The sequence below is a fragment of the Opisthocomus hoazin genome, chromosome 15, assembly GCF_030867145.1.
Source record: "Opisthocomus hoazin isolate bOpiHoa1 chromosome 15, bOpiHoa1.hap1, whole genome shotgun sequence".
In the NCBI taxonomy this organism is placed as follows: Eukaryota; Metazoa; Chordata; class Aves; order Opisthocomiformes; family Opisthocomidae; genus Opisthocomus; species Opisthocomus hoazin.
This window is the reverse complement of record NC_134428.1, coordinates 9,800,900-9,826,450: the sequence shown is the minus strand read 5'-3', so window position 1 is coordinate 9,826,450 and position 25,551 is coordinate 9,800,900. Positions and strand designations below refer to the sequence as shown.

Below are 25,551 nucleotides of genomic sequence, written 5' to 3'. Positions count from 1 at the left end.
CGGTGCCGCACTCTCCCGGCGTCCCCCGCGCAGGGCGCCATGGCCGCGCTCTGCCTCTTCGACGTGGACGGGACTCTGACGGCCCCGAGGCAGGCAAGTCCTGGTGCGGCCCCGCACCGGGCGGGCCCGGCACCCCCGGCACCGGGCGGGCCCGGCACCCCGGCAGCGCGCGGGCCGCGGCTCTGCGCAAGCACCGCTGGCCCTGCGGGAGCGGCGGGCGCGGCGCTGGGCGGGCTCAGCCCCTGCGGGCACAGCGAGCCCCCGCTGCCCGCCCCCCCCTCCCCGCCGGTGCCGGTGCGGGTGCCGGGCGCTGACCGGGCTGCTCTCTCCCCCCGGCCCGCAGAGGATCACGGCGGAGATGGCGGCGTTCCTGCAGCGGCTGCGGCAGAAGGTGAAGGTGGGGGTCGTGGGCGGCTCGGACTTCGAGAAGATCAAGGAACAGCTCGGCGACGACGGTGAGGGCCCCCCCGGCCTCCTCCTCCTCCCGTCCAGGGGCCGCTCTCCGCGGGGGGACGCCCCGGGCCGGGCGCTGGGACTGCAGCCGCGCGGACCTGGCACCTGCGGACGTGGGGTGGCGGGCGCGGGCGGGCCGGGTTGACCTGGTGGCCTCGGGGGTCTTTTTATTCTCCCAGCCTTAACAACTCCGTTCTGGCACCTCTCGGAGCTGTGCCATGGGTCGGCAGCGCCCGCTCCGCTCTGCTCCGCTCTCCAGCCGGGCTGCGCACCGGTTCCTGCCATGTTCGAGGCGCTCGGTCCCTCCCTTGCAGCGAGAGGTACCTGCAGGAGGGGGAGAGCCCTTGGCCAGGGGCGCAAGGGAGGGGACCCCGCTGGGAGGGGACCCCGGGACGCGAGGGTGCGTTCGTCTCGGAGAGGAGAGGGAGCGGCCGTGGCCTTGCGCTCGGCGTTGCGCTGCCGAGTCCTTCACGCTGTGTGACCTAACGATCTTTAGCCCGGTTAGTGGGCAGGTTCGTTCTGCATTCGAAATACAAGGGAAATGGTAAGCGGCCACCTTTTTGTTTGGTTGCAGTGGTTGAAAAATTTGACTACGTCTTCCCAGAAAACGGCCTGGTAGCATACAAAGATGGGAAATTCTTAAGCAAGCAGGTAAGTGTGACATTTCCAGGAATGGGAAATTTTTTGAACAAGATTTTACTTGGTTGCTACCATGCAGTCCTCTATAACCACCCCTCTAATTAAGGCCAAAACCGCTGCTGTTTTTAGGCGTTACTTCTGTAACAGATCATTCATGGGGTGCTCTGATTCACGTCATCATTATCTTCACCTCAAGCTTTACTCTTTGGGCTGCTCTCAAAACCAAAAGCTGTTGGGGTCTGGAGTGCCTGATGGAGTAAGAGCGGAGAAAACCCTGCAAGAGCCTTCCCTCGGCTTATCCGTGGGAAGTGTGGCCAGGCCCTCGGCTCCTGGAGGTCCCACGGGACGTGGTGTTTTGTAGCTGATCTCTGGTGGGCCTTGGCGTTCAGAAAATTTCTTGTAGATCTCCTGTAGCTGCTTTTTAGCATCAATTTCTCAGAGCACGCGTTCTGATACGTTGTGTAAGCTAGAAGGAAAATACACCAAATTACTACAAACACACAACCGATTCTCGATACCCGAATCACTGTCGTCGGCTCAGCATAAGTGATGGAGACTGAACATCTAGAGGAGATCCTGGCTGAAATTGCAGACTGGAGCAGCAGTCTCCAGTTTACCGCAGTGAGCATCTCCGTTTCTTCACGCCTGGCTACAGCAGACGTTAACCGCAGCGTTCTGTTTAGGGCTGCTGCCTTTGGCCCGTGCTGTTCCCTGCTAAAGCAGGTACAGCAGGGAGCATATTAAATGAGGCCTTGGTATTACGGTTTTAAAAAAGACAACCAAAAAGAAAAATGAGAGCCTTTGGTTTGTACCACGCGTGCATCAGCTGTGAGCTGCTTGTTGAAGGCACGTTTCTCTGCGGTACTAACCGTGCCCCATGATCCAGTGCCTGCGTTACCCCTGTGACTTGTTTTTAGACTCGGAGCTGCTGGACCCTTGGCTGAGCGGTATTTATTTTGTTAGAACATTCAGGGTCACCTGGGTGAGGACATCCTTCAAGATCTCATCAACTACTGCCTGAGTTACATTGCGAAGATTAAACTGCCGAAGAAAAGGTACGTGCGTACGCGCATCTCGCTGTCACCGTACGCCGCCAGTTAGTGGTGAGCCTCAAGAGGTAAAGCAGGTTGCTCAGCAAAAAATGAATACTTTGTGGTTTGGGAACACCGTACCCGTGCAATGGAGCTCAGTCTCTGCGTACGCAGACAAGGTCCCAGCGGGAGCATAGGATCTGAAATGCTGATTGAGCATTTTTATTGAAGATAGCCAGAAACGCTGCCCGGATCGTGCTCAATTTTGCCACTTCACCCCAAAGCCGACAGCCAGGCCGGTCAGGGTCTGAGAATGGGGCTGACAGGATGCTCCAGTCACACTTCTAAAACCCAACCACGCTGTTAGTCAGCAAGGATCATGTGGCAGTTGCCGGACTCTAAGTCCCAAAGGCTCTCTGACGCCAGAGGTGTCGGTTTCTGCGTGTTGGTGTTTATCGCATACAGTGTGAGGCCGAAGGAGACACCCGATTCCCGCTGGCTTCAGAATTAAGCGACGGTTCATTGTGATACTCAGCATTTTGAGCAGTTTTTCATCTGCTTTCTGTCTCATTAATCGATTCTTTTTCAGGGGCACTTTCATTGAGTTCCGAAACGGGATGTTAAACGTCTCCCCCATTGGCAGAAGCTGCAGCCAGGAAGAGCGAGTTGAGTTCTGTGAACTTGATAAAGTGAGTTCCAACTCCTGAAAAATACCCAACTCTCCTGGAAGATGCAGTTGTGGAGTTATGGCCAGGTTATGATCTTTTAAAAAGCTTTTCTCCTTTGTGCGATCTTTTTCATTTTAACCCTTCCTGTGTGGTTTAACTCCTTCCTTCAGGCAGCGGTAGCGGTGGTTACCTGCAGAAGCGGTGGGTTTGCTCGTGTTTCTTTGAGCCCCGTGTCCAGCATCCCCAACGTGCCGCCTCTGCACACGGGGTTCCTGGAAAACCCCGCTGCGGGTGAAACCACACTTCCTCGGAGTGCTCCTCAGAATACCAGCTTACAGCCGTTCAAACCAGTAAAACTACTGCTTTTCTCGTCACCTCTTTAGAGGCTTTTGCGGCAGAATTTAAAAGCTGCAGTCACACCGCTTCCTTCGTGCACAGCTCAGTGTGCGGAGCTGAAATGAAGCAGAGTCCTGTTCCCCGCTACCCCCCACGGCTGCTTCTGACCCCATACAGAAACCGAAATCCCATTCCTCAAAAGCAGTCTTTGCTGCGGCTCGGTGAACGCGTGCCAAAAGACATCCAGGGCGCTCTGAAAATACCCTGGGCTGGAGCATGCGGTGTCGGAGGCTCCTCCCCTGCATTGGTCTCCCCGTCTGTGAAACTGCGTTTTACCGGGCGTTGAAGCACGCCTCCGTAAGGTGTTGAGCTCTCGGATAGAAAAGCAGGTATCGCAGCAGGCACGTGAGGTTTTGCTCTCCTTTTTTTTACAGGTTGGTAACAGATTAAAGTGGAAACATTCTCAGCATGCTGTCAGTGCTAATGAAATGTACCTATATCCCTCTAGTCCTGGTACCCAGACATTTGGATTTGGGGTGGGGTTGGGGGTTATCTTTTTATTGGTGAATTGACACAGCACGTAACTGATGTTTGGTTTGGTTTGTTTTTTTAAACAGAAAGAAGGCATAAGAGAGAAATTTGTAGCTGATTTACGAAGAGAATTTGCAGGAAAAGGCCTCACATTTTCTATAGGTATTGTGACATTTAAAAGAACTTCATTCAAAACATTCATTTCAATTTCACTTGAATCGTACCCTCGGATGGGTATGACACATTCCTGTCTCATCTGGGTGACGGCTCTCTGGGGGCGGCTGCAGGCGTTGCCAAGCCTCTTCCCTCTGAGGCTTTCCTCTGGTGGATGTTAGCTGAAGCCCATGAACAGAGACCTGCCGTGCTTGTCAGCAGTTCGTTGTCGTTTGGTGTCCGTGGCGGGACCGACTGTGCTCACGCTGACACACGGCGCAGGCTGCCGCTGGGTCAGAGCTGCTGCTGCAGACCCCTTTGGAGCGGAAGCGCTGCCTCGCCACCTTCTGGGGGAGGAGGGAGGGCAAAGAACAGCCAGAAAGCAAGCCCAGGTTGAGAGATAAAGCGGTACTAAGGGGGAATTCACTTTCCATGCCTTTTTTTCCGGTTTTCCCCCTCTCCCCCACTATGTTACCACATTCTCGCCTTTTATTATTTTTCAGAGTTAGGAACAAGTGCAGTTGCCATCAGTGCTGTGGCACTGGAACCCTAAGGCAGAAACGAACTGCGCTGTAGCTCTCCTAAAGCGTGCTGTAAACGCCGTGTTGCCATCCGCTTCAGCCGGGAATCGTGCTTTTCTGTACTGGTACAGTCAGGGGTTTGGAGCGGGAAGAGCTGTTTGTTGTGTTAAAAAGGCCGATTTCCTCCTCTTTCTGTTCTGAAAGCTTGAGAGAGCCTTTTGCGTAAGACTTTGTGGCTGTCGGCACACCAGTGGCTGTACTCATTCATCTAGCTGCTTTCTAAAAGCAAAAAGATTGAATGCAATTTTTAAAAAAAGGCTGAGTTTGCTGTAGAGCGGTCGGTGTTTGGGAACATGCTAAGACTTTTGTATTTGCTTAACGGGTAAATAATAATCTGTGCTTCACCACTGTAATTCTGCTGCCCTGCAGAACACTTTCTGTACTGGCACGGCTGAACTCCAGGGTCTCGTAACGTTTCTGTGACGTCTGTGCAGCTCCCTCTGCCAAAAACCGGACCCGGTTTAGTTTCTCCTCACCGATTCTCCCCTTGGAAATGCGCCCTTGTAATAAAACGAAGTTTGCTTGGTCCCTGTCTATCCTAGGAGGCCAGATAAGCTTCGATGTGTTCCCGGACGGCTGGGATAAGAGGTACTGCTTAGGAATCGTTGCCAACGATGGATACAAGACTATTTATTTCTTCGGAGATAAGACTATGCCAGTGAGTATACTGTTCTGGGTGTGCATTTCAGAGCTCCTGCTTTAAACCACAGGCTCGCCTTAGACCCGACAAGAATTGAAGTCAGAATATAAACGTGAATGCGGGTCCGTGTTGAACTGGCTGTGCAGCCCTGCTCAGTGTCACGCTGGGAGGTAGCCGTGAGCGTAGATTTTTCTTATGTTTGCTGAAGCAAACACAGTGTTCTTGACAGACGTAATACTGGAATATGTTTTTATGTTGAACTTTAATTGTGTTAAAAACCTAGGTGACCTGGCTATGTGATGCTCATTGTCCTGTCTGGTTATTGCAGACAGATGCTTCTTGTTGGCTGCTGATTATTAAGCCTGTTTGTTTTCCAGTGAAGGTAATGCTGTTCCTTTGCTAACCACTCTGTCTGTCTCCGCGTTAAGGAACTGCAGTGATACACAACCCCCGGCCCTAGTCACTGGAGAGAGCTAAACAGCGGTGTTTGGAAATACGGAGCAGAGGCCTGACTAGAGCTAGCGAGGGCAACGGCAAGCACAAGGACTTGGGTGAAATTCAGGCTGGCTGAACGCGGCCAAGGGACAGCGTCAGCCTAAGTTGTACAAGGAGAGGCTTAGTTTTATAAGAACTTACAGTTTCATAATTATAAGTTACAAAGGACTCTCTCCATGGTTTTATAAACTTAAAAAGGCCAAGTTTTGTAAGAAAATGACAAGCTTTAAATGAAAGGGGTTTTTGTCCCCCCTTGACACATAGTCACCTGTCCCTCTGGCTAACAGTGATTTCATTGAAAGGACGGAAAGCCCAGCTGGATGAAGTTACAAACCCCGAGTGCTGGTGCAGTGTTCTGTCACAGGCCTCGCTCCTCCACAGTAACACGGAAACCGTTTTTAAAAGTCAGTACGGGGCTGCTGTACCGAACTGACACCGCGGCTGAACTTAACCTGCGAGTTCTCCTCCTCCGTTGCCAATTCTAGCATGCAGTCAGCAAGCGCTCCCACACACGTGCCTGGTGGTCAGCAGGAGCTCCAGCACGCGTGTGCTATGAACACTGTCTGCAAAATCTCCAAGGGTGGGTTGTTTGCAGGTTTTCAGCTTTCTGGAAGACCTCCCAGACAGGACTGTCTCATTTCCCTTCTCTTCAGAATTTCCTTCCCGTGTCCCCTTTCCACCCTGAGACCGCGACTGTACATTAAGCTAAATGATATTAAATCCTCTTCTGCTGTTCTCCCCTTCTGTTTGCAGGGAGGGAACGACTACGAAATCTTTACGGACTCCAGAACGCAAGGCCACAGCGTCACATCCCCACAAGATACCAGAAGAATCTGCGAGGAGCTATTTTTTAAGTAAAAGACTTAGAATTCACATCAACAGAACGGTTAAGACGGCTTAATAACTCAAAACATCTTCATTCCGTATTTGTTTTTGTAATTGGTCAGTCAGTACAGACGGGAAGCGGCTATTTAAAAGATGAACAGTTTAGATTTTTTTTTAACCACTCCTTTGTGCTGTAAAGACATGAATTAGAAGGCAGTTGGGATTTTCTCGTTTAAAAGTGGAAGAGAGACAGGTTTTCTTTGTTTCTGGGTAGAACTGAGCCAGAAGTCCCTGACCTGACGCGCGTTCCTGTGCATGGTCAGCGGTGCACCTGGTCAGCCACCACCGGACAGGCTGGACCAGTCAGTGCTGATGTTGCCTCCTCGGCGCGTGGTGCACTGGCACCATGACTCTGGTTCCTGGGACCTACACTTTTTGCAGACTTTTTAAATCTTTAAAAATATATATATATAAAAATTAATTAAAGCAAAATTACATTTCTGATTTTCCTGATAAGACATGAAGGGTAGATGAGATTTTAGTACTGAGAAAAACCTTTCTGTTAAATTGAAGTCGAAGCATGACAATCAGTGTAACCATTAAGTCTACTTTTCTCATCTGGCATTAGGAAAGTAATCTTGTGTACTAACAGCTAATCCAGTAAAGGAGAACAAAATCTCATTTTATCATGAAGAATCACTATTGCAATTTGTCATTTTAGCAAATAAAAATCTGTAAAGCAGACCTGTTGTACGTTGCCTGTCTACGAAGAGAGACTGCCTTGCACCCTTCCGACTCCACGAGGCTGATGCAGAAGGTGCGCAGCCAGCCGCAGCACGCGGCCCAGCAGGGCGGGCGGAGGAGCAGCTCCCCGTGCCCGCACCCGCGCCGGGTCGCAGCTCACAGGCTGGCTTGCTCGTCACTGCCCGCGGCCAGGGCTTGCCGTTTGCCCTCCTGCCGACAGCTCAGCAGCAGAGGGTCTGTCTCTGGGGGGGAGAAATGGAGAACAGAACAGAGCAACCCCCAGTGCCCTGTCCCTGGCCCCTCTAGTGTGCTTCATCCAGGCAGGGCAGCCGGAACCCAGAGCCCGGCGAAAGCCTCGCTTGGTGGTTTGGATGCTGGCTGCCCCTTCGAAACGCTCGGCCTCCGTCCCCCCGAGACGGGCAGGCTGCGCTCTCCCTGCCACCCTACTGCCTGTTAGCACAAATAACAGCTAACATTTAGTATTATACAATGACTCTACATGTATTTACAGGGGTAGTAATACACACTCTACACTGACCTATTAAGGAGCTAGAAAACTCGCTAAGTTACTAATTGTTCTGGTAATGCCAGTCAGCTGATATTACAGTGCTCTTCAAGCAGCTGAAACACCATCATGCAGGGGTGCGTGTGCAGGCACCGGCACTCCCCTCTGCCTTTAACACCGAACATCTTCAAGGCCTGCTGCAACGAGAGCAGGCTGAAGAGGTACGTTAAAGCGTTACAATGGTCACATTTATTGTAAAGGAAGCCGTGATGATACTCCAAGAAGCCGGGCAGTCTTAAATCCACCACTACTAAGTCTTACGGTTAATAAAAAATGAACAGAAGCCTGCAGCGCTGCGCTGCAGGCTGCTCATCTCCGTGCGTGGCGGGCAGGGCTGAGGGGACCCTAGCCAGCCCAGCAGGCACTCGCCGCCCTGTGTCTGCGCGCTCCCCGGGGCAGGCCTCCGAGCAGCCCAGCTGCTGTGGAAGAGCTTCATGATGCTTCCCGACAGCCAGTTCCTGGTGCTGGAACTGCAAACTGGCAGCTGCAGCGTGACTGTTCCACACCACCGACAGGAGAGCAGCGCGCCATCTTTGTTATGCCTTTTATTTGCAAAGACAATAAAAATCCACTGTGAGGAACATGACAGAGGAAAACGCCTCATCTGAAAACACGATGTGGAAGGCATGCAGGAACCAAACCAATTCAGCTGCACCGCAACTACAGGAAACCTCACGGGCAGCGAAGAGTCAGGGCAAGGGTGGCTGTGCCACGTCCCACCGAGCAGGTTTGCCAGGGAAGCAGCAGCAGAATTCCCCCTCACCGAGACAGCTGCGCCTCTCAGGTCACTTGCGCAGTGTTCCATCACCCGACTGCATGTAACATGCTTTTCTGCAGGGCAGGTAGTCTGCCCACCCAGCGAAATGCCGCGGCAGATACCCAGCCACGTGCCGTCAAGGAGGGAATCTTTGGCTTTCTCTGAATTCAGACACGGTCAGAGGCTATGAGGTATCCACTCTACCACCTACCTTGAAGCAAAATTTTTTTAAGTTTGGTTTGGTTTTTTAACACTGGCCTATAAAATCTGCTGTTAATCAACCATCAAGGCACCTAAGTAAATTCACGGACAACCCAGGCTCTACCGCCACAACGCTCCCCACGCACGCAGCTGCACCGCTCACACACCATGCGCCTGAAGGCACGGAGCCGTGGCCATCGGGAGCGTAACCTCCGACAGGCACGGGGCCATCGGAGCGTAGCCCCCACCGGGGACTGCCAGCCCGCAGCAGCCGCTCTGCGGCAGAGGAACACACAGCAGCGCCGAACGCCTCGGCTGCGGGGACAGGTGTGCTCCGAGGCTCCGGCATCTCGGCTCAGGGGAACGCACGGGGCCCTGGCGCTGTGCCTCCGCTGCTAGCAGCGCTCTCCTCCCAACCTCTCCCCGCTTCCCCTGGGCATTCCCTGGAATCAGCTCACGAGATAAAACAAAAACCAAACCGCTCCCCAGCGCCACCAAGCACACAAACCGGGTCTCTTTAAAATATGTTTGTTGTAAACACGATACACTAGATTTTTTTGATTAGCATTTGAATTCCCTTCCCCCCCCCCCCCCCCCCCCCCGACCTGCTGTAAAACGGTAGTTTTGGCCTGCTTCTGCTTTATTGACCACGCAGCGCCCCCCCCGCCCAAGCCGCAGACCCTCTCCAGGCCCCGTCCCCGGCAGCGGCCTCGCCGGCAGCGGAGCCTCAGGAGCTGACGACGTGCCCCGACCAGGTCTCGTGCTTAGTCCCGGGAGCCAGGTGGGTGATCACCACCTCCACCGCCTGCAGCTTCTCATTCTTTGGAGGGATGGTGCACATCTTGTAGGTCACCTCATCGCCGGCCACTGGCACATACTCGCCTTCAATACTGCGGAGGGAAAGCTTCAGTTAAGGGTAAATCACATAAACACTCTTACTCTTTTGCAGCTTATTTTAATTTTTAGCATAACAATTATCATAGGTGCTCGAGATACTTCATGGTGGTTGTTTTTTAAGAGAGCCCATCATCCACCAAAGCTTGAGGTTGATTTTTGGTTGCCTTGCAGCAAAATCCTATGAAAACACTATAAACACCACCACCCCCTAACACAAAGGAACAAGAAAAAAACCACAACCCCCCTCGCCCCCCCCCACCCCCCCCACTAATATGCCTTAAAACAAGCAGGCGAGCCTGGTCCCGGGCAGCATCGCTGTGAACCATGCAACAACACCAACACCATCCCACTCGCCGGCAGCACTAGAGGGCAGGGCTGACACTGCTTGGCACTTTCTGGTTTTCTTCAACTATAGGAAGTTGATCTTCCCCCCGCCATGCTTTTGAAGTTTGGGCTTTGTCCCTGTTTTTTAAAGAAGGATTGTACCGTGCCAGTCATTGATTTTACCTTTCGGTTACTCCACCATAACACAGTTTATCTGAGGTATGAAAAAAAATAAAGAGCCCAAGTAAGGCACAGTGCGGAATACTTCAAAATTACTTGCTGCTAGAAAGGAGAGTCCTGTGACCCCGACATGCCACACCACAGACACTCTCCCCGCACCCAGCACCCGGGAGGATCCAAGAGCCGTTCGCTCCTGCCCGGCTCTACCAGCGTGAGGACGCGGGATGCAGGAGGGCTCACACCGGCACTCATTACCGCATGCGAGCCCTTGCCTGGAAACAGTGGGGAATGGCAAAAGGGCTGTCGCCTTCTGTCCAGAACTACATACCCATGAAACAGGGAACTGCAACGGGTAGCAGCCCTCCTCGCTTCCACCGCTGCGCGCAAGATCAGAGCTTTTTAACGAAAATCCCAGCAGGTGCCAGTGAAGACAGGCAGAGATTGTCCAGGCTGCACCGCTGTGATTCTGACAGCAGAAAGGACGCTACCTCATCCTTCTTCAAACAGACTTACACGACCCCACGCTCAGGTTCCCTTCCCTGATAACCCAGGCTCTAGATTTCTCGTCGTTTGAGGGTTTTTTCAGTGTTTCTCAGCAGCATCTGTATTTGTGAGCAGATAAGCACCACTGGGTTTATCCGCCTTCAGCACACCGGGAGCACACTTGCACCACCCCGAAGTTTTACCCCATAAACGTTTCTGCTATTGCAGGGACGTAAGATTTTCGCATCCACTCTCATCTTGTGACCCCTTCTTGTTACGGCTTTTCTACTGCAGGAAAGACAGGCAGGACCGTCTTTCTGGTAATGCAGGTTGGCAGGGACGAGATAGCAGAAAGAAGTCCCAAGGCCATCACAAGGGACTTCAGGGCACTGGGGCGACTGGTTGAGGGATCAGGGGCGCAGGTGGTGTTTTCCTCCATCCCATCAGTGGCAGGGAACAGCACTGAAAGGGGCAGGAAAACTCACCTGGTTAACAGGTGGCTCAGGGACTGGTGCCTTCTGTCAAATTTTGGCTTCTTTGATCATGGGGAGGTGTACACAGCACCGGGCCTGCTGGCAACAAGTGGAGCTCAGCTATCTCAAAGGGGAAAAAGAATTCTTGGCCATGAGCTGGCGGGGCTCATTGAGAGGGCTTTAAACTAGGTTCGAAGGGGGAAGGGGATATTGCCCAGCTCACTAGGGATAAGCCCAGGCTTGGCGTGCCAGGGTCAGGGGTGAGATTGACAGCCCAGCTCAAGTGTGTCTATACCAACACACGTAGCATGGGCAATAAACAGGAGGAGCTGGAAGCCATTATACAGCAGGACGGCTATGACCTGGTCGCCATCACAGAAACGTGGTGGGACAACTCGCATGACTGGCATGCTGTCATGGATGGCTACAGACTCTTTAGGAAAGACAGGCCAACAAGGAGAGGTGGTGGAGTTGCTCTGTATGTGAGGGAGCAACTGGAATGCATTGAGCTTGGCCTGGGGGCAAATGAGGAACGAGTTGAAAGCTTGTGGGTTAGAATTAAGGGACAGGCTCATACAGGTGACATTACAGTGGGTGTGTACTACAGGCCACCTGACCAGGAGGAGGAGGTTGATGAGGCCTTCTACAGGCAGCTGCAAGCAGCCTCACAGTCACAGGCCCTGGTTCTCATGGGGGACTTCAACCACCCTGACATCAGCTGGGAAGACCATACAGCTAGGCAGGCGCAATCCAGGAGGTTCCTACAGACCATCGATGATAAATTTCTGATGCAAGTGGTGGAGGAACCAACAAGGAAAGGCGCACTTCTGGACCTTGTATTAACAAACAAGGAGGGACTGGTGGAGGATGTGAAGGTCGGAGGTAGACTCAGCTGCAGTGACCATGAAATGGTCGAGTTCAGGATCCTGCGTGGAGGAAGCAGGGCGATAAGCAGGATCAAAACCCTGGACCTCAGGAGGGCTGACTTTGCCCTCTTCAAGGAGCTACTGGGAGGAATACCGTGGGCCAGGGCTCTCGAAGGCAGGGAGGTCCATGAGTGCTGGTCACTCTTTAAACAACACTTCTTCCATGCTCAGGAGCAATGCATCCCCCTGAGAAAGAAATCGAGCAAAGGAGGCAGGAGACCTGCATGGTTAAACACGGAGCTTCTAGCGGAGATCAGGTGGAAGAGAAAGGTCCATGAAATGTGGAAAGAGGGGCAGGCCACTTGGGAAGAGTACAGAAACGTGGTCAGAGCATGCAGGGATGCGACGAGGAAGGCCAAGGCCCACCTGGAATTGAAGCTGGCAAGGGATGTCAAAAACAACAAGAAGGGCTTCTTCAACTACATCAGCAGCAAAAGGAAGGCTAGGGACAATGTGGGGCCGCTGCTGAATGAGGCGGGTGTCCTGGTGACGGAGGATGCAGAGAAGGCAGAGCTACTGAATGCCGCCTTTGCTTCAGTCTTCAGTGCTAAGAGTGGCCCTCAGGAATCCCAGGCCCCGGAGGTAAGAGAAGAAGCCTACAGAGAGGACAACTTTCCCTTGGCCGAGGAGGACTGTGCAAGGGATCGCTTAAGCGATCTGGACGTCCACAAATCCATGGGCCCCGATGGAATGCACCCACGAGTGCTGAGGGAGCTGGCGGATGCCATTGCTGAGCCACTCTCCATCATCTTTGAGAGGTCCTGGAGGACAGGAGAGGTGCCCGAGGACTGGAGAAAGGCCAGTGTCACTCCAATCTTTAAAAAGGGCAAGAAGGAGGACCCAGGGAACTACAGGCCGGTCAGCCTCACCTTTATCCCAGGAAAGGTGATGGAGCATCTTATCCTAGAGGCCATCATCAAGCAAGTGGAAGAAAAGAAGGTTATCAGGAGTAGTCAGCATGGATTCACCAAGGGGAAATCATGCCTGACCAATCTAATAGCTTTCTACGATGACATGACTGGCTGGGTAGACGAAGGGAGAGCCGTGGATGTTGTCTACCTCGACTTCAGCACGGGTTTTCAGACTGTCTCCCGTAACATCCTCATACGGAAGCTCAGGAGGTGTGGGCTGGATGAGTGGCCAGTCAGGTGGATTGAGAACTGGCTGAATGGCAGAACTCCGAGGGTTGTCATCAGTGGCGCTGAGTCTAGTTGGAGGCTGGTAACTAGTGGTGTCCCTCAGGGGTCAGTACTGGGCCCAGTCTTGTTTAACTTCTTCATCAATGACCTAGATGAAGAGTTAGAGTGTACCCTCAGCAAGTTTGCTGATGACGCCAAACTGGGAGCAGTGGTAGACACACCGGAAGGCTGTGCTGCCATTCAGTGTGACCTGGACAGGCTGCCTCTGTTGGGCAGAGAGGAACCTGATGAGGTTCAACAAAGGCAAATGCAGGGTCCTGCACCTGGGGAGGAACAACCCCATGCATCAGTACAGGCTTGGGGTGGACCTGCTGGAGAGCAGCTCTGCAGAGAGGGACCTGGGTGTCCTGGTGGACGACAGGTTAACCACAAGCCAGCAGTGTGCCCTGGCTGCCAAGAAGGCCAATGGCATCCTGGGGTGCATCAAGAAGAGTGTGGCCAGCAGGATGAGGGAGGTTCTCTTTCCCTTCTACACTGCCCTGGTGAGGCCTCATCTGGAGTACTGTGTCCAGTTCTGGGCTCCCCAGTTCAAGAAAGATGAAGAGCTACTGGAGAGAGTCCAGCGGAGGGCTACAAGGATGGTGAGGGGACTGGAGCATCTCCCCTACAAGGAGAGGCTGAGGGAGCTGGGCTTGTTCAGCCTGAAGAAGAGAAGGCTGAGAGGGGACCTAATAAATGGTTATAAATATCTGCAGGGTGGGTGTCAGGAGGATGGGGCCAAGCTCTTTTCAGTGGTGCCCAGTGACAGGACAAGGGGCAATGGGCACAAACTGAAGCACAGGAAGTTCCGTCTGAACATGAGGAAGAACTTCTTCCCTCTGAGGGTGACGGAGCACTGGAACAGGCTGCCCAGGGAGGTTGTGGAGTCTCCTTCTCTGGAGATATTCAAGACCCGCCTGGACAAGGTCCTGTGCAGCCTGCTCTGGGTGACCCTGCTTCAGCAGGAGGGTTGGACTAGATGACCCACAGAGGTCCCTTCCAACCCTCTACCATTCTGTGATTCTGTGACCAACTGGAGGCAAACACACTGTCACTCACTACCAGTCGTCACTTCGCATCAGATTCTGCCTCTCCCCCAGTACTGCACGACTGCTCCACCTCCACCTCCCGCACTGCCTCTCCCCACCCTTCCCCCTCACGGGCTGCCTCAGCGGCGGCTCCCCTCGGACCCGTGCATCCCCACCGCTGCTCGGGGAGCCAGTGCAGCGTCGGGCTGCGGCTGGGCAGGCAGCCCGCACTCAGGGACGAGACGGGGCAAGCACAGGGGAGGCTAAACCTGACCCGCAAATTATAACTTCTCCCATAGGAAATTCAGAAGAAAAATCATTGTTTGCTAACTAATCGCATCAATGTGATATTGAAAATGCTCCTGTACCTGCACATGGATCTAAAGCCTGCCTGTGAGGAGTGGACGGCGTTCCCAAGGCCTGCGGCTGGAAACACATGTCCTTCAGATTCACCTCCCTGGGCTAAACCTCGACTCCAGAGCTGCCTGTGACTGTGGGAACTCAGATCCGAGAGGGCACGTCCCGAGCTGAACACTTCAGAGTGGTGCCCAGGAAAAGAGCAGTCACTTGAAGGCAGAGAAGATATTTGCAGAAAAGTCCAGACACAGCCTCCTCCATCGGACCCGAACGCCCGTCCCTCCCCACACAGGCTGATCCCACTGACCTTTAATCACTCCCAGAGTCTCCAGGCCAACCTGTGTCACGCTACGTCCAGGCTCCCACACGGAGACTCTTGCTGTGGCTGTCCTCTTCAGTTACTGCCTTCGTTTACACCCCACCTCCCTCATTTCTAACAGGTTTAAGATTTCTCCAGGCGTGAAGGGGTTGCACACCCAATACTTACTGTCCTTCCAAGAGCAGAGATTAGTTTACCTTTTTTACTGGCAAAGGAATTTGCCACCCAATTTTCTGTGGCTTACCCTGGCTTTGGAACAGAGGATTTCAAGCAGGGATAAGAAGATGCTACTTGCACTGTCTCGGAGCCTGCAAGTGGACATGAAGCCCCAAGAAGAGACACGAGAGAGGGTCAAAATACGAGTGAAAACAGGAATGCCATGTAAAAAACAATGACAACACCTTTCCCAATTGGTTCTCTTGAATGACCTTGTTGCCAAAAAAATGGTTGCTATGGAGTTAAAACCATACTGCCACCAGCAGTACCTCACAACACAACCCAGTAGGGTGTCGGTCCCACCTGAGCAAGGCAGCATCCTTCAGTGGAAGGCAATACAAGACATTTTACCCGTACAAAGGAACATGGGACTAGCAAGACACCATGAGCAGAAACACGTCCCAGCTCAGCTGTCACGAACGCAGACACTACCAGCCGAAGCAGAAAGGCTACGCTGACTCGAGTGCAGCTGAGCCACCGGCACAAGCTGTAATGAAACATGTTTCTTGGTGTGGCCTCGGGCACCGGGCACGGCTGCAGGCAGCACTCCAGGGAGCACGTGCACAGCAGTTACTTGGGGCTGGAACTAAAGCAGCGTCTCCTCTTGACGCTACAGCCGCCCACTCCACAGCCGCAGGCAGTGCCTTTGGTTCCTGCACAGAGGGTGAACATGCACAGCGAGCGGTGAGCTCAGTCACCGCTTTGCAGGCAGAGTGAAACGGATGCCCTGCCCAGGAAGGGAGTTCGTGTTTGGCTGAAAGGTTTTTTTAACGGACAGGAACCTTACACGTTCTTTAAAGGCTCCTGTAAAACAGGATGAGATGCAGTTAGCAAAATAAACACTTGAAATCTGCAAAAGATGTCAGTAGGTATGGTTAACGTAGAAGGAGAGCTGATTCAGGCTGTCTCCTGAAGCACCAAAGACATGCCAATGTACAAAGGCAGCGTTTTAAGCTCCTAAGAGAGAGAGGTAAATTAGATATCCCTTCAATCTTCAAATTCAAATGAGGAAGAAGTACAGCTTGAGTGCTAAAACAGATGGGGCTTTTGCTGGGGTGAGTTTGGTTTACAGCTGAAAGATGAATATGTACCAGGATGGGTTCTGGTAAGCAAGGGGTCGTAGGCGTAGTGGTAACCAAAGTGGCCCTGCTTTTCCAAGAAATGAAGAACACGTGAATCAGCGCACAGGCAGGAACGGTATGCTGAACGTACGACGGGCTGCAGCCAGGGAGAGGAGAAGCAGCGGGACTGGCCCAGGCCGGAGGACACACTCTCAGCGGTCACCGAGAGCCACTGCGTCCCTCAGCACTCGTTCGATGACTAGCTGGGGTACTGTCTACAGTCCTGGTCTGCACAGGAAAAAAAACCAAAACAAAACACTTGCTGACCCAAATTTCTCTTACGCTTGAATCATGAGGTTAATTGGTCCTGTTTCTTCTACTAAACAGATCACGTTAGCCCCGAAATCTGCACAGCCCTAAGAATCACCCACAAATGTGTACTCTTCTCCACTAGAAAGCACCTCGCAGGACCAAGCACGATGCTGACAGCATCAGATCCTTTCTTGGTTCCTTTCCTTCTCCAAACAGACACTACAAGAGACTAAAGCTTGTGATAAAACCTTACTCAACCCCAACACGGCTACTTCTCATCCCCTCGTCTGTCTTACTTCATTCCCTTGCTTGTTGAGGTGACCTTGCCTCATCAGGATCTGGCCTGTCCCTTGCATAGCTGTCTAAAAAGGTTGTGGCCACACAAACAGCTCAAATTTCACTTTCTGCTTTCGGCCTTTCAACTTGTCTCCCACAGAGCGGATAGTCTTCTTTTTCCTGCAGCTTTCCGACTGCCAGTTACTCTTGCTGCCTACCGAACACGAGATTATTACCTCGCTGCCCCCAGTGCACAGGAAAAGCGCAAGGACAAAGGTCTTCGTCTGCAGCCTGAGTAAACCCGTGTGTGAACAGCGTTCCCAGCACAGTGTTTGCTCACCAAATGCTGCTTCTGGGATCAGCGCAGACTTGCTCTGGCACTGCCATCACTGCACGCTGCTTGGAAGCAGGAGCAAACACCACCCAGGCTGTGCAGTGCTTCTGGTGGTGTCAAGAACGACAAACACAACGGGGCTTGAAAGGTGATGGAATGGTCTGGCACGGGAGGGAGAGCCCTGCACAAAGCTGCGGGAAGCTCCTCCTCAGGAAGCAACTGCCTAAGCACCGGGAGGTAAAATGAACGGGAAAAGGTCAGAGAAAGTAAACAGAGATCTTGGAAAAGTTTCAGCCCACAACAGCCACTCTACATACAATGTAAGTTACCTGGATAACTCAGTAGAGGATGTCAAACACTGACTTTTTTGATGTTATATATTGATTAAGTGTTTCTAGTTCTGTATTTTTTACTTTTACCCTAACTATGTATTAAATTACAATCTAGAGGAAGGTAGAGAATTTCACCACTATTTAAGAGACTGGTATACATGTTCTATTCAAAATAATGGATATCTATGCATCCAGGGACTTTAACACACTTCAACTAATGAAGCTAAAAATAGGAAATGCTTTCCTGAGGTTAGTGTCAGAGTGAGAGACAAGCAAGTGAGTTTTAGATTATCCAGCAACTCCCATTTCCCAGCTCAGCGCCAGTCTGGTACAGTGGAGCATTTTATCCTGCACTATTTTTAGGGAACTGGGAGGTTATTAGGAGATTACCTAAATAAGGAATGTTCTAGTTCTTCCTTCTCACAGCTACCATGCATATTCCAGGGCTCCAGTTAAACCTCCTGGGACAAAGACTAAGTCACATGGTAACATTCTGGAACAAGGCTTTTCAGTGAATTGAGAGCCTTGCCGGTCAACAAGCCTGCCACGGATCGCAGCACGCAGCCACTTCCCTCGGATCAGCGGGCTGTACCACCTTGTGGGCTGCTTCAAGCTCGTTTAACAGCCCAACACACCTCCCAGGAATTTTGTTAAACAGCAGGATGTGAGAGAGCAATGAGCTGTTGCGAGTTACTAATCCCGGGGGTCTGCAGGGACGCAATGCCCTCCCATGCAGGCCCGGGGTCAGCCGGCAGCTCCAGCAGCAAAGCCAGTGGTGACCCTATCAAGCTGGCTGGGAGGCAAAGCAGGAGCAGGGCTGCCTCTCACCCACCAGCCACACTCATAACTGGGACAGATGAGTGTGAGAGAGGCCCAAACACGGCTGGACTTCATTATCTTGGAGGTCTTTTCCAACCGTTATGATCCTATGAACCCCAGCGTTAATATCCCAAGTCTCTGCTACGGGATTGCCCTGCTACAGGATGCCTCCACGGCCTCAGAGGCTCCTGCAAGCATCCAGCTCAGATCCTGTCACAATACCACCTACTGCTTGCACCCAGAAACCAAAGCCCAGGGCAGTTACGTTCTGTGCTCACTGACCACAACCAACATCCCCCCTCGGGTGGCCAAGGACCTCTCCAATGGCCACTGCCTGGCTTGCAGGCAGAGCGTAAGTCTTGGCTTTGACCTATTCTAGTTTACATCATCTAGATGGAGGTTCTGGGAAGGTTTTGCCACAATCATGACCACAGCAAGCTGGCTCTCCTGCATGTGCCCGTGCAACATACGAGTTTTCTGAGCCAACTGGAGGTGTGTGGGGGAAGCCTTAGGAAAAGGCTACCCATGTTCTGTTCACTTCCAAATCCCATCTCAAGTAAGACCTGGTATTCTGCTACCTTTCCTCCTCTCCCCCAGATAATCTGCTTATTTCAGGCACTTCAACAGATGCAGCCAGGCACCAGAAAGGGAGCATGTCAGGAAGGAAGTGTGCAGCCCAAAGCAGGGAAGTCATCAAGTGCTTTAAGTACTTCGAAGCAAGTCAGAAAGCTCAGATTTGACTTCCCAGCAGCCCCAGAGCAGTCGGTTGCAGCCAGCAGAAACTGCTTTGCTGCTAGTTCACAGAAAAGGCAGAGAAGCTGGAAAAGTTTGTTGTCTCAGCTCAGATTCAGCTCTCAGTTTGTTTATAATTATCACTTTATTTCCAACACATCCTGTCACACCTCACCAGGAGAGCAGCATCACAGAAGAGCCAGAAGAAGAGATGTGCCATTAATGCTTTGCATTAAACATAGTGATCTGGCAGAAAACCAGAGGAAAGAAAGGAGAGTGCAAAGGTGATCTCTCCATGGACATGAAAAGCTCAAAGCCAGCTCCTCAGCACAGCAGCGGGACAACAGCAGGGACGCAGCTGCAGGAAGATGCGGCTGAGAGCACATCTCCAGCACAGCCAGAAACGAAGATGCGACAGCAGTATGGGACTGCGTCCCCACCTGGGAGCCCACCGAGGGACCACTTCTGTTCAGCGCTCCTGAATTACGGGCGCTATCGCATCATCTCCTGAGATCACAACACAACGCACAAGCAAAGCACAGCAAACCCAGGATCTCTCCAGGGACCCACGGGTGCTGCGTGTCCACGTCCTGGGGGAAGCACAGCGTTGATTGTCCAAAGCCATCATTCAGCAGGGGTCAGGAGCCCAGCCCGAAGGCCTCTCTGCAATGCAGCATTTTCCCAATCAGAGCCAAGCACTAGCGAACTACAGAAAACCCACAAGCACTGCACATGTTTTTTCTGTTCCATTAAGTCAGCTGCTTTTGCAAAACAAAATCTTTAAAAGAACAAGAGTGCGGCCATCCACTCATCGCTGCTCTCTGGTGAACCACCTCCTTGCCTTGCCCTGGCAGGTACCAGGCTTCAGGCCAAATCCCAGTCAAAGGCAAAAGCCTGGAGAGCATCCATCACACTCCCAAACACACTGGGAAAGCAGAGGAGCAGGATTGTTGCGCAGTGCCCTGAAGCACATCCTCTGACAGGCCGCTACAGGCACCCACCGCCCAGCCCAGCCCTCCGCCTCTGCTCCGTCCCCGGGACCCTGTGTGGGAAGGTGAGCCAAGGGGAGCCCAGCTGGACCGGCAGCCACCCCCCACACAGTCCAACAGCCAGCGCTGCGGGGATGCCCCACTGCTCCCCGGGAACACGCCACATCTGCAGGCAGAGCGGCGGGCGGGGAACTGCAGGCACCAGAGCCCTCACACTTCACTAACAGCCAAACCGGCTCCTGGCGGTGAGAGCCAACTTCCTCCTATCACCAAGCAACAGCAGGGGCGGTCAGACACCGCGGAGAGTCCGGTTCTCAGCACCGATGTGGGTGCATCCCCGGAGGACTCCAGCTGCCCCAGTCCGCTGAACAGCTCTGTACGGTTGTACGACGGGTCAAAAGGAGAACTGGCTCCACCCCCATCTGATATCCATCCACATCTCCACCCACATCTGATGTCCATCCACATCTCCACCCACATCTGATATCCATCCACATCTGTCACGTCCAGCCTCACAGTAACGCAGTCTTGCTGCAAGTTCCGCTCACAAAATATGTCCATGTGTCCACATTCACCTTAAACTCTGGCACAGATACTGACACTGAAAATTTTGCAGATGCCAAGTGAAGAAGCTGTTGAATGCCACATATATTTGACCTTATTTTTAGGCTAATGCTCACTTATGGAAATGGAAACGTCACGCTAAGTTTTATTATCTTACAAAAATAAATGGAAAGCTAAGGGAAACAGACATCTCATTTTACGGAAGACATTTTAATTGAAGCATAACCTTACAGCTCCCCAAAGCTTAGGGAAGAAGGACATTTAATTCCTCAAATTGAATTTTTATGTTTAAAATAACATTAATCTGCAAGACAGGCAGCTGCTCCCCATGCTCAAAACCTTCACCATCACCACAGCCTAGCGATGACCACGGAGGGATCCGAACTGGCGTACCGTTTTATCCATGCTCCTGAGATCCTAGCTTTCAGGAGGAACCGATTCGGGAGAACCAGTCCTCTCTTGTTTCACAAGTAGCTGCCTGTACCGCACTGAGACAGTGAACAACAGATTGATGTCTCTCTCACATCCAGGTTTAACTGAGTAAAATAGGCAGAAAAGAACACTGTGATAAACATCAGCAGTATCTCAAAACTCACACCATGCAAACCAGAGTCGCTGGAGTCCCCTGAGCCACAGTGGTGGTTACAGATTGCTGCTGCAGTAAGCAACTCCCATTAATAAGAGCAGTGTTTCTAATCCACTGCGAAATAAAGTGAAATGAAAGGTGTCGTTAATTTGTCTTTCCAGTGCTGCCTTGCATCAGAATTATGACAGCGATACCATCACCCTCCAGCACGAAATGCTGTTTCCAACAATTCAAATACACTCAGACTAATTAAAAAACACAATGTGCTGAAAACCTCAGTACTTCAGTAACAGTGCTTTTTACTAACAGGTTGCAGCAGAAACATCAGCTATTTTTGAATTCAAGTTCTGAGACACTACTTAGATAAGAAACATTTAAAACAGTGGCGCAGTCCTGGTTCAACAGAAAAAAAAGTCCTGTTGGCTTCAAAGGAGCAGAACTGAGCCTAGGAAAGTTGCACTTCCTTCAGTCCCACAAAATTCGTACGAACTAACCTTGCTAAAATGCTTCTGAAAGAGCAAGCAAAACAGTCCCTGAACACACGACAGGCCTGAAGAGGAACGGCATCACGCACCCGCTGTGGAGATGGCGGGAGGAGCGGAGTGCCGAGCTGCAAGCAAGGGAGGTGTCCGTTCAGTGTCAGGACGCTCAGGAGCCAGGTCTGCTATCGCCAGGAAGAGGTGGCCCGGGGCGGCGGATCCCCAGCACTGTTCGGAGCGCGCTGGGCAAAGCAGCTGCCAGCAGGCCCGGGCGCCTCGCAGCAGAGGCCGGGCGGGACGGAGGAGGTCCCCTCCAATCTCCTCCCCTACAGCGAACTTCAGAGAGCTGCCGTACCGGAGGACTGCGGCGTGCTGCAGCACGGCATACGCGGACACTTCTCCACCCGCGCGAGCTCTCGACTGCAAAGCAGTAACCAAAAACAAAGAGCAGCAGGCTGGTCCAGCAGGGCAGGCACGAAGCTGGGAGCTGGGAAGCCGGAGCTGAGGCTGCAGGTTGTACGGAGCGGGCCAGAGCCCGTCACCCCTGCCCACGCAGCGGCTCTCGCCCCTCATCCTTCACCTGCTCCCGCTTTCCTGTGCAGGGCCGGTGCGAGGGCAAGGCTGGGCGAGGGCGAGCAGGGAGCCGGACACATGGCAGCAAAATACATACGCTGAAAATACATCACAAGGCGTGGTTGCCCATGAACTTTTACAACCTTGGTGACTCGTTCAACAGTGTTTTCAGGACAGATCAAGCTGGTGGAAGAAAGGGCAGGGTGGCACAGCACACGCAGGGCACAGTTACTCAAATACAGCTTATTGACGGCTTACAGTCACAGCATTTTGGAAGAATGCAGGATCAATACGTCAGCTAGCGCAGCCCACGAGAGGGTGCCGCTCACACAGACCACCAAAATCACAGCAGATGAAAAGTGGTTTTCATAATGCCATAAAGCATTTCAGTACAGGAGATATATGGGAGTCTTAAATCACCCAACAGCAAAACCCCACTCGAGTTTCTAAGAATTACAGCTGATTGGAGGGGGATTGAGGGTAGGAGCAGTTAGTGTACCCCGAATCAAGTACTGGGGTTTGGGCCCAGAGAGAAAGATGTGTTGGGCCATCAGATAGGAACCGGGGAACACCTGAAAGATGAGTTCACATTTTGTGTAGACAAACAAGGGGCCGTCCCAACCAAAAAGGCATCTCTAGGGTTTTAAAAGGGTTAATTTCACATAACTGAAGAAAATTTTACCAAACTAATTGGAACAGAAAATGTAGAGGAAAAAAAGAAGACTGAAAATAGACAGTTCTTTAAAAGGAATTCATTAGCAGGCTGAGAATTCATGTTTTTGCGAGAGGGCTGTTTTAACTAAACCCTTGGTGATCAGTAACCGTAGAGGTCAGACTAGATGTTCACAGTAAAATTTTCAAATTGTGATATAAGAAGCGTTATTTTTAAGTTATTCATGAAATAAGGAGAAATTGTTCATCTGTATTAGACAAAAGAAAAAAAAGACACTGAATAACATTTCCTTGGGTTGAACACTAAGTCTGGCCACTCAGCCCATTTGCACCCACGAGTCCTGCAAAGCTTGGGCTTGCCAGCACCCACCATGCAGCAACATTTCAGAAAACTGGAAGGAGGCCAGCGTGCCCCTTCTCCGAGGGCATGTGCTACACCCACAAGCAGGAAAGATACCTGGGGCAATGTGAATAACACTGGTAAGGCTTTTGTTGACTTCTCACTGGATAACAACCCGAACAAGAAATAAGGATTATACAGCTTCAACCCTGTCAACAATAGGTAGACTGAAAACTGGCAATAGATCTGAAAGAGGTTATTGGAGAACAAACATTAAGCAATCTTAATACACGCCCCCAGAGACCAGTTTCAGCCCCTGTGCTGGTCAACAGCTCGATCTAGAAACAGATACAAAATTGTCTGTCAGACCTTGCAGATCAGCCAAATAACAAAGACAACGCAGTCACGGAGCGTGACCCGGCTCCCTTGGCAGGGAGGGCCTGCTCAGGTAAGGTGGGCTGCGAAAACGAAGTCGTACATCTAGGAACAAGGCACGCAAACGCTTCTGTCGGGGATGCCAGCCTGTATCTGGGGCTGCACTGAACTCTGACGCTGCAAGGGATGCAGAGGTCAGGGCAGATAAACAACTTGGCAAAAGACTAGGGACGAGAGGGCTAATGCAATTATGGGATGTATAGAAAGAGAAACAGAGCCAGAGTTTGGAGGAGATTTTTATCTCTATGTCCTGAAAGTATGTGTACAGCGTAGTGTTTTAAAATGTTTAAATTCTACAGCACACTTTGAAAAGAGACTGGAAAGGCTGTTTTAGACTGGAGAAAAAATTCTCAGTGAGGGACTTGAAAAGCTTCATCTGTTTAGTTTATCAAAATGTAGATTCAGAGGCGATGGTTCTCAGCGTGTTCAAGGCAAAAAAGCGGAGGTACTAACAAACCCTTTAAGAGAGAAAGCTTTAGCCATAAACTGCTCAAAACCGAAGTCAGATAAAATCAAGGAAGTAACAGAGTACGACTTTTCTTAACAGTAAAGGTAATTAACCTTTAGTCTAATAAAGGTACGAGCAGTGCAAAGCAGAAGTAGTGAATTCTCAGTGGTATAAACATTTAAATTAAAACTGGATACCTGCATAGATGATTTGCTTCAGGTAAATGCAAGTTTCTGGGTCTGGGTGAAACGGCACGGTTTATTCTAAGAGCTCTGACAGGATCATCTTCCAGTTTTTAACTCCACAGATTTATACCAACACAGGAAAAGAACAGCATAATCTATCACTGCCCGTAACACCTGCATAACTCCCCTTTGCTGAGGTAAGCGCGACAGATTATAAACCATTCTTGTATTGGAAATGTCAAAAGCATTCAGAAGGTAAGGCAAACCAAAGCTCCGGCCTGCCCTGGCCACCCAGGCAACTTACTCAGAGATGTGCACGAAGATGTCGGGCCCTCCATCTGCAGGGGTAATGAAGCCATGGCCTTTGGAGCGACAGAAGCATTTACAGACGCCTTTGTAGATGGGACCCTCCGAGGCTCTCACGGTGCTGCAGAAGAAAGCACAAAGAGAGCGGTTCGCTGCTGAGCACGGATGCGACAGCTTCCAGGTGTCTCAGCCAGAGCACCTGAAGCAACGGACACCAGGGTCCAAAGACCCGCTCCTAGTGAGCACATCCTCTGCAGCAACTGCTTAACACTCAGCTTCACATGCTGCGCGTGCTTTGCCTGTCACCTCTTCAAGGGAGAGAGAGATGATGAAGACGTCCATCAGCTGCCATCTTGAATCCATCTGCTGCATCAGCCTGCCCAATTTTCTTTCAGACTCTACACTAAACGTAAGCATCTTACGCCTTTCCCGAGTTTTGCGTACCGGCATGCACCCAGGTGCTGTATGTGCCTTCCCAAATTAAACAGTAAGCGCGTACATGTAATATTGAGAGCATGCAGTGCACAAAGACACGTATAAATGTGCACACACGTATGCATACACACATACACACACCCCTTCTGCACGCATGCCTATCACTATTCCTGCCAGACTAGGATCCGGTGAAGTCAGTATTTCACCCTCAGATGACTCCAGCAGGCTACAAAGCCTGAACTGGGATCTGGGACGCACACCACCAAGGCCGATCTCCTCCCCTGGCATGGGACCTGTATTTTAAAACAAGACAGATTCGAAGACAAACTTTTCGGATGACTTACTGCCATCAAGAAAAATGACTTGCATGAACTATGACCCATCCTGAAAGCTGCGTGATTAAATACTCGTCCCTGTCAAAAATGCCGAGCTGAATCTCCAGAGATCCAAACTCGCTCAAATGCTTTCATTAACGAAGCCATCTTCTAGACATCTTCATGGGGTTTAAACAGAGGCGTTACTAGATCAGGACCTGCCCACGCCATGACTACCCAGTAGGTTGCTTCCATGTTAGAAGAGGATTTTGGTACGACTCTTCACACGCAGTAAGTGGTTGTGCTGCCATTTGGTTACATGCATCATGGCAATTTTGACATCACTTTCCCAAAGCTCA

General features: G+C 51.6%; 2 protein-coding genes across 4 annotated transcripts in view; one reads left to right on the top strand and one right to left on the bottom strand.

Moving 5' to 3' along the window:
- Positions 1-10: 10 nt before the first annotated feature.
- On the top strand, positions 11-7,096 carry PMM2 (phosphomannomutase 2). 2 transcript variants are annotated; one of them, XM_075436504.1, is made up of 9 exons: positions 11-93; positions 344-455; positions 633-773; positions 1,028-1,104; positions 2,056-2,147; positions 2,713-2,812; positions 3,745-3,820; positions 4,935-5,050; positions 6,281-7,096. In XM_075436504.1, exons 1-9 carry the CDS (start codon positions 40-42, stop codon positions 6,383-6,385), a joined length of 873 nt encoding a protein of 290 aa, XP_075292619.1. In that variant the 5' UTR covers positions 11-39; the 3' UTR covers positions 6,386-7,096. The 2 variants fall into 2 exon arrangements, with proteins under 2 accessions (XP_075292619.1, XP_075292620.1); XM_075436505.1 differs by lacking the exon at positions 633-773.
- A 2,137-nt stretch (positions 7,097-9,233) lies between these two features.
- CARHSP1 (calcium regulated heat stable protein 1) overlaps positions 9,234-25,551 on the bottom strand; it is a 37,909-nt gene continuing 21,591 nt past the window's right edge. Inside the window, exons 3-4 of one of the 2 annotated variants that reach the window (XM_075436638.1) lie at positions 24,442-24,564; positions 9,234-9,509 (exon numbers count right to left, since the gene is read on the bottom strand). In XM_075436638.1, coding sequence (XP_075292753.1) covers positions 9,347-9,509; positions 24,442-24,564 — 286 coding nt within the window. In that variant the 3' untranslated portion in view covers positions 9,234-9,346. The remainder of the gene's footprint in view (positions 9,510-24,441; positions 24,565-25,551) is intronic. The other variant, XM_075436637.1, reaches the window with a different exon arrangement.

Bases quoted from the DNA above. Each gene is read 5' to 3' on its own strand.
- PMM2 (XM_075436504.1), top strand. From the start codon at position 40: ATGGCCGCGCTCTGCCTCTTCGACGTGGACGGGACTCTGACGGCCCCG. The intron at 774-1,027 runs GTACCTGCAGGA...GTTTGGTTGCAG, and splicing joins TCCCTCCCTTGCAGCGAGAG to TGGTTGAAAAATTTGACTAC. The intron at 5,051-6,280 runs GTGAGTATACTG...TTCTGTTTGCAG, and splicing joins TCGGAGATAAGACTATGCCA to GGAGGGAACGACTACGAAAT.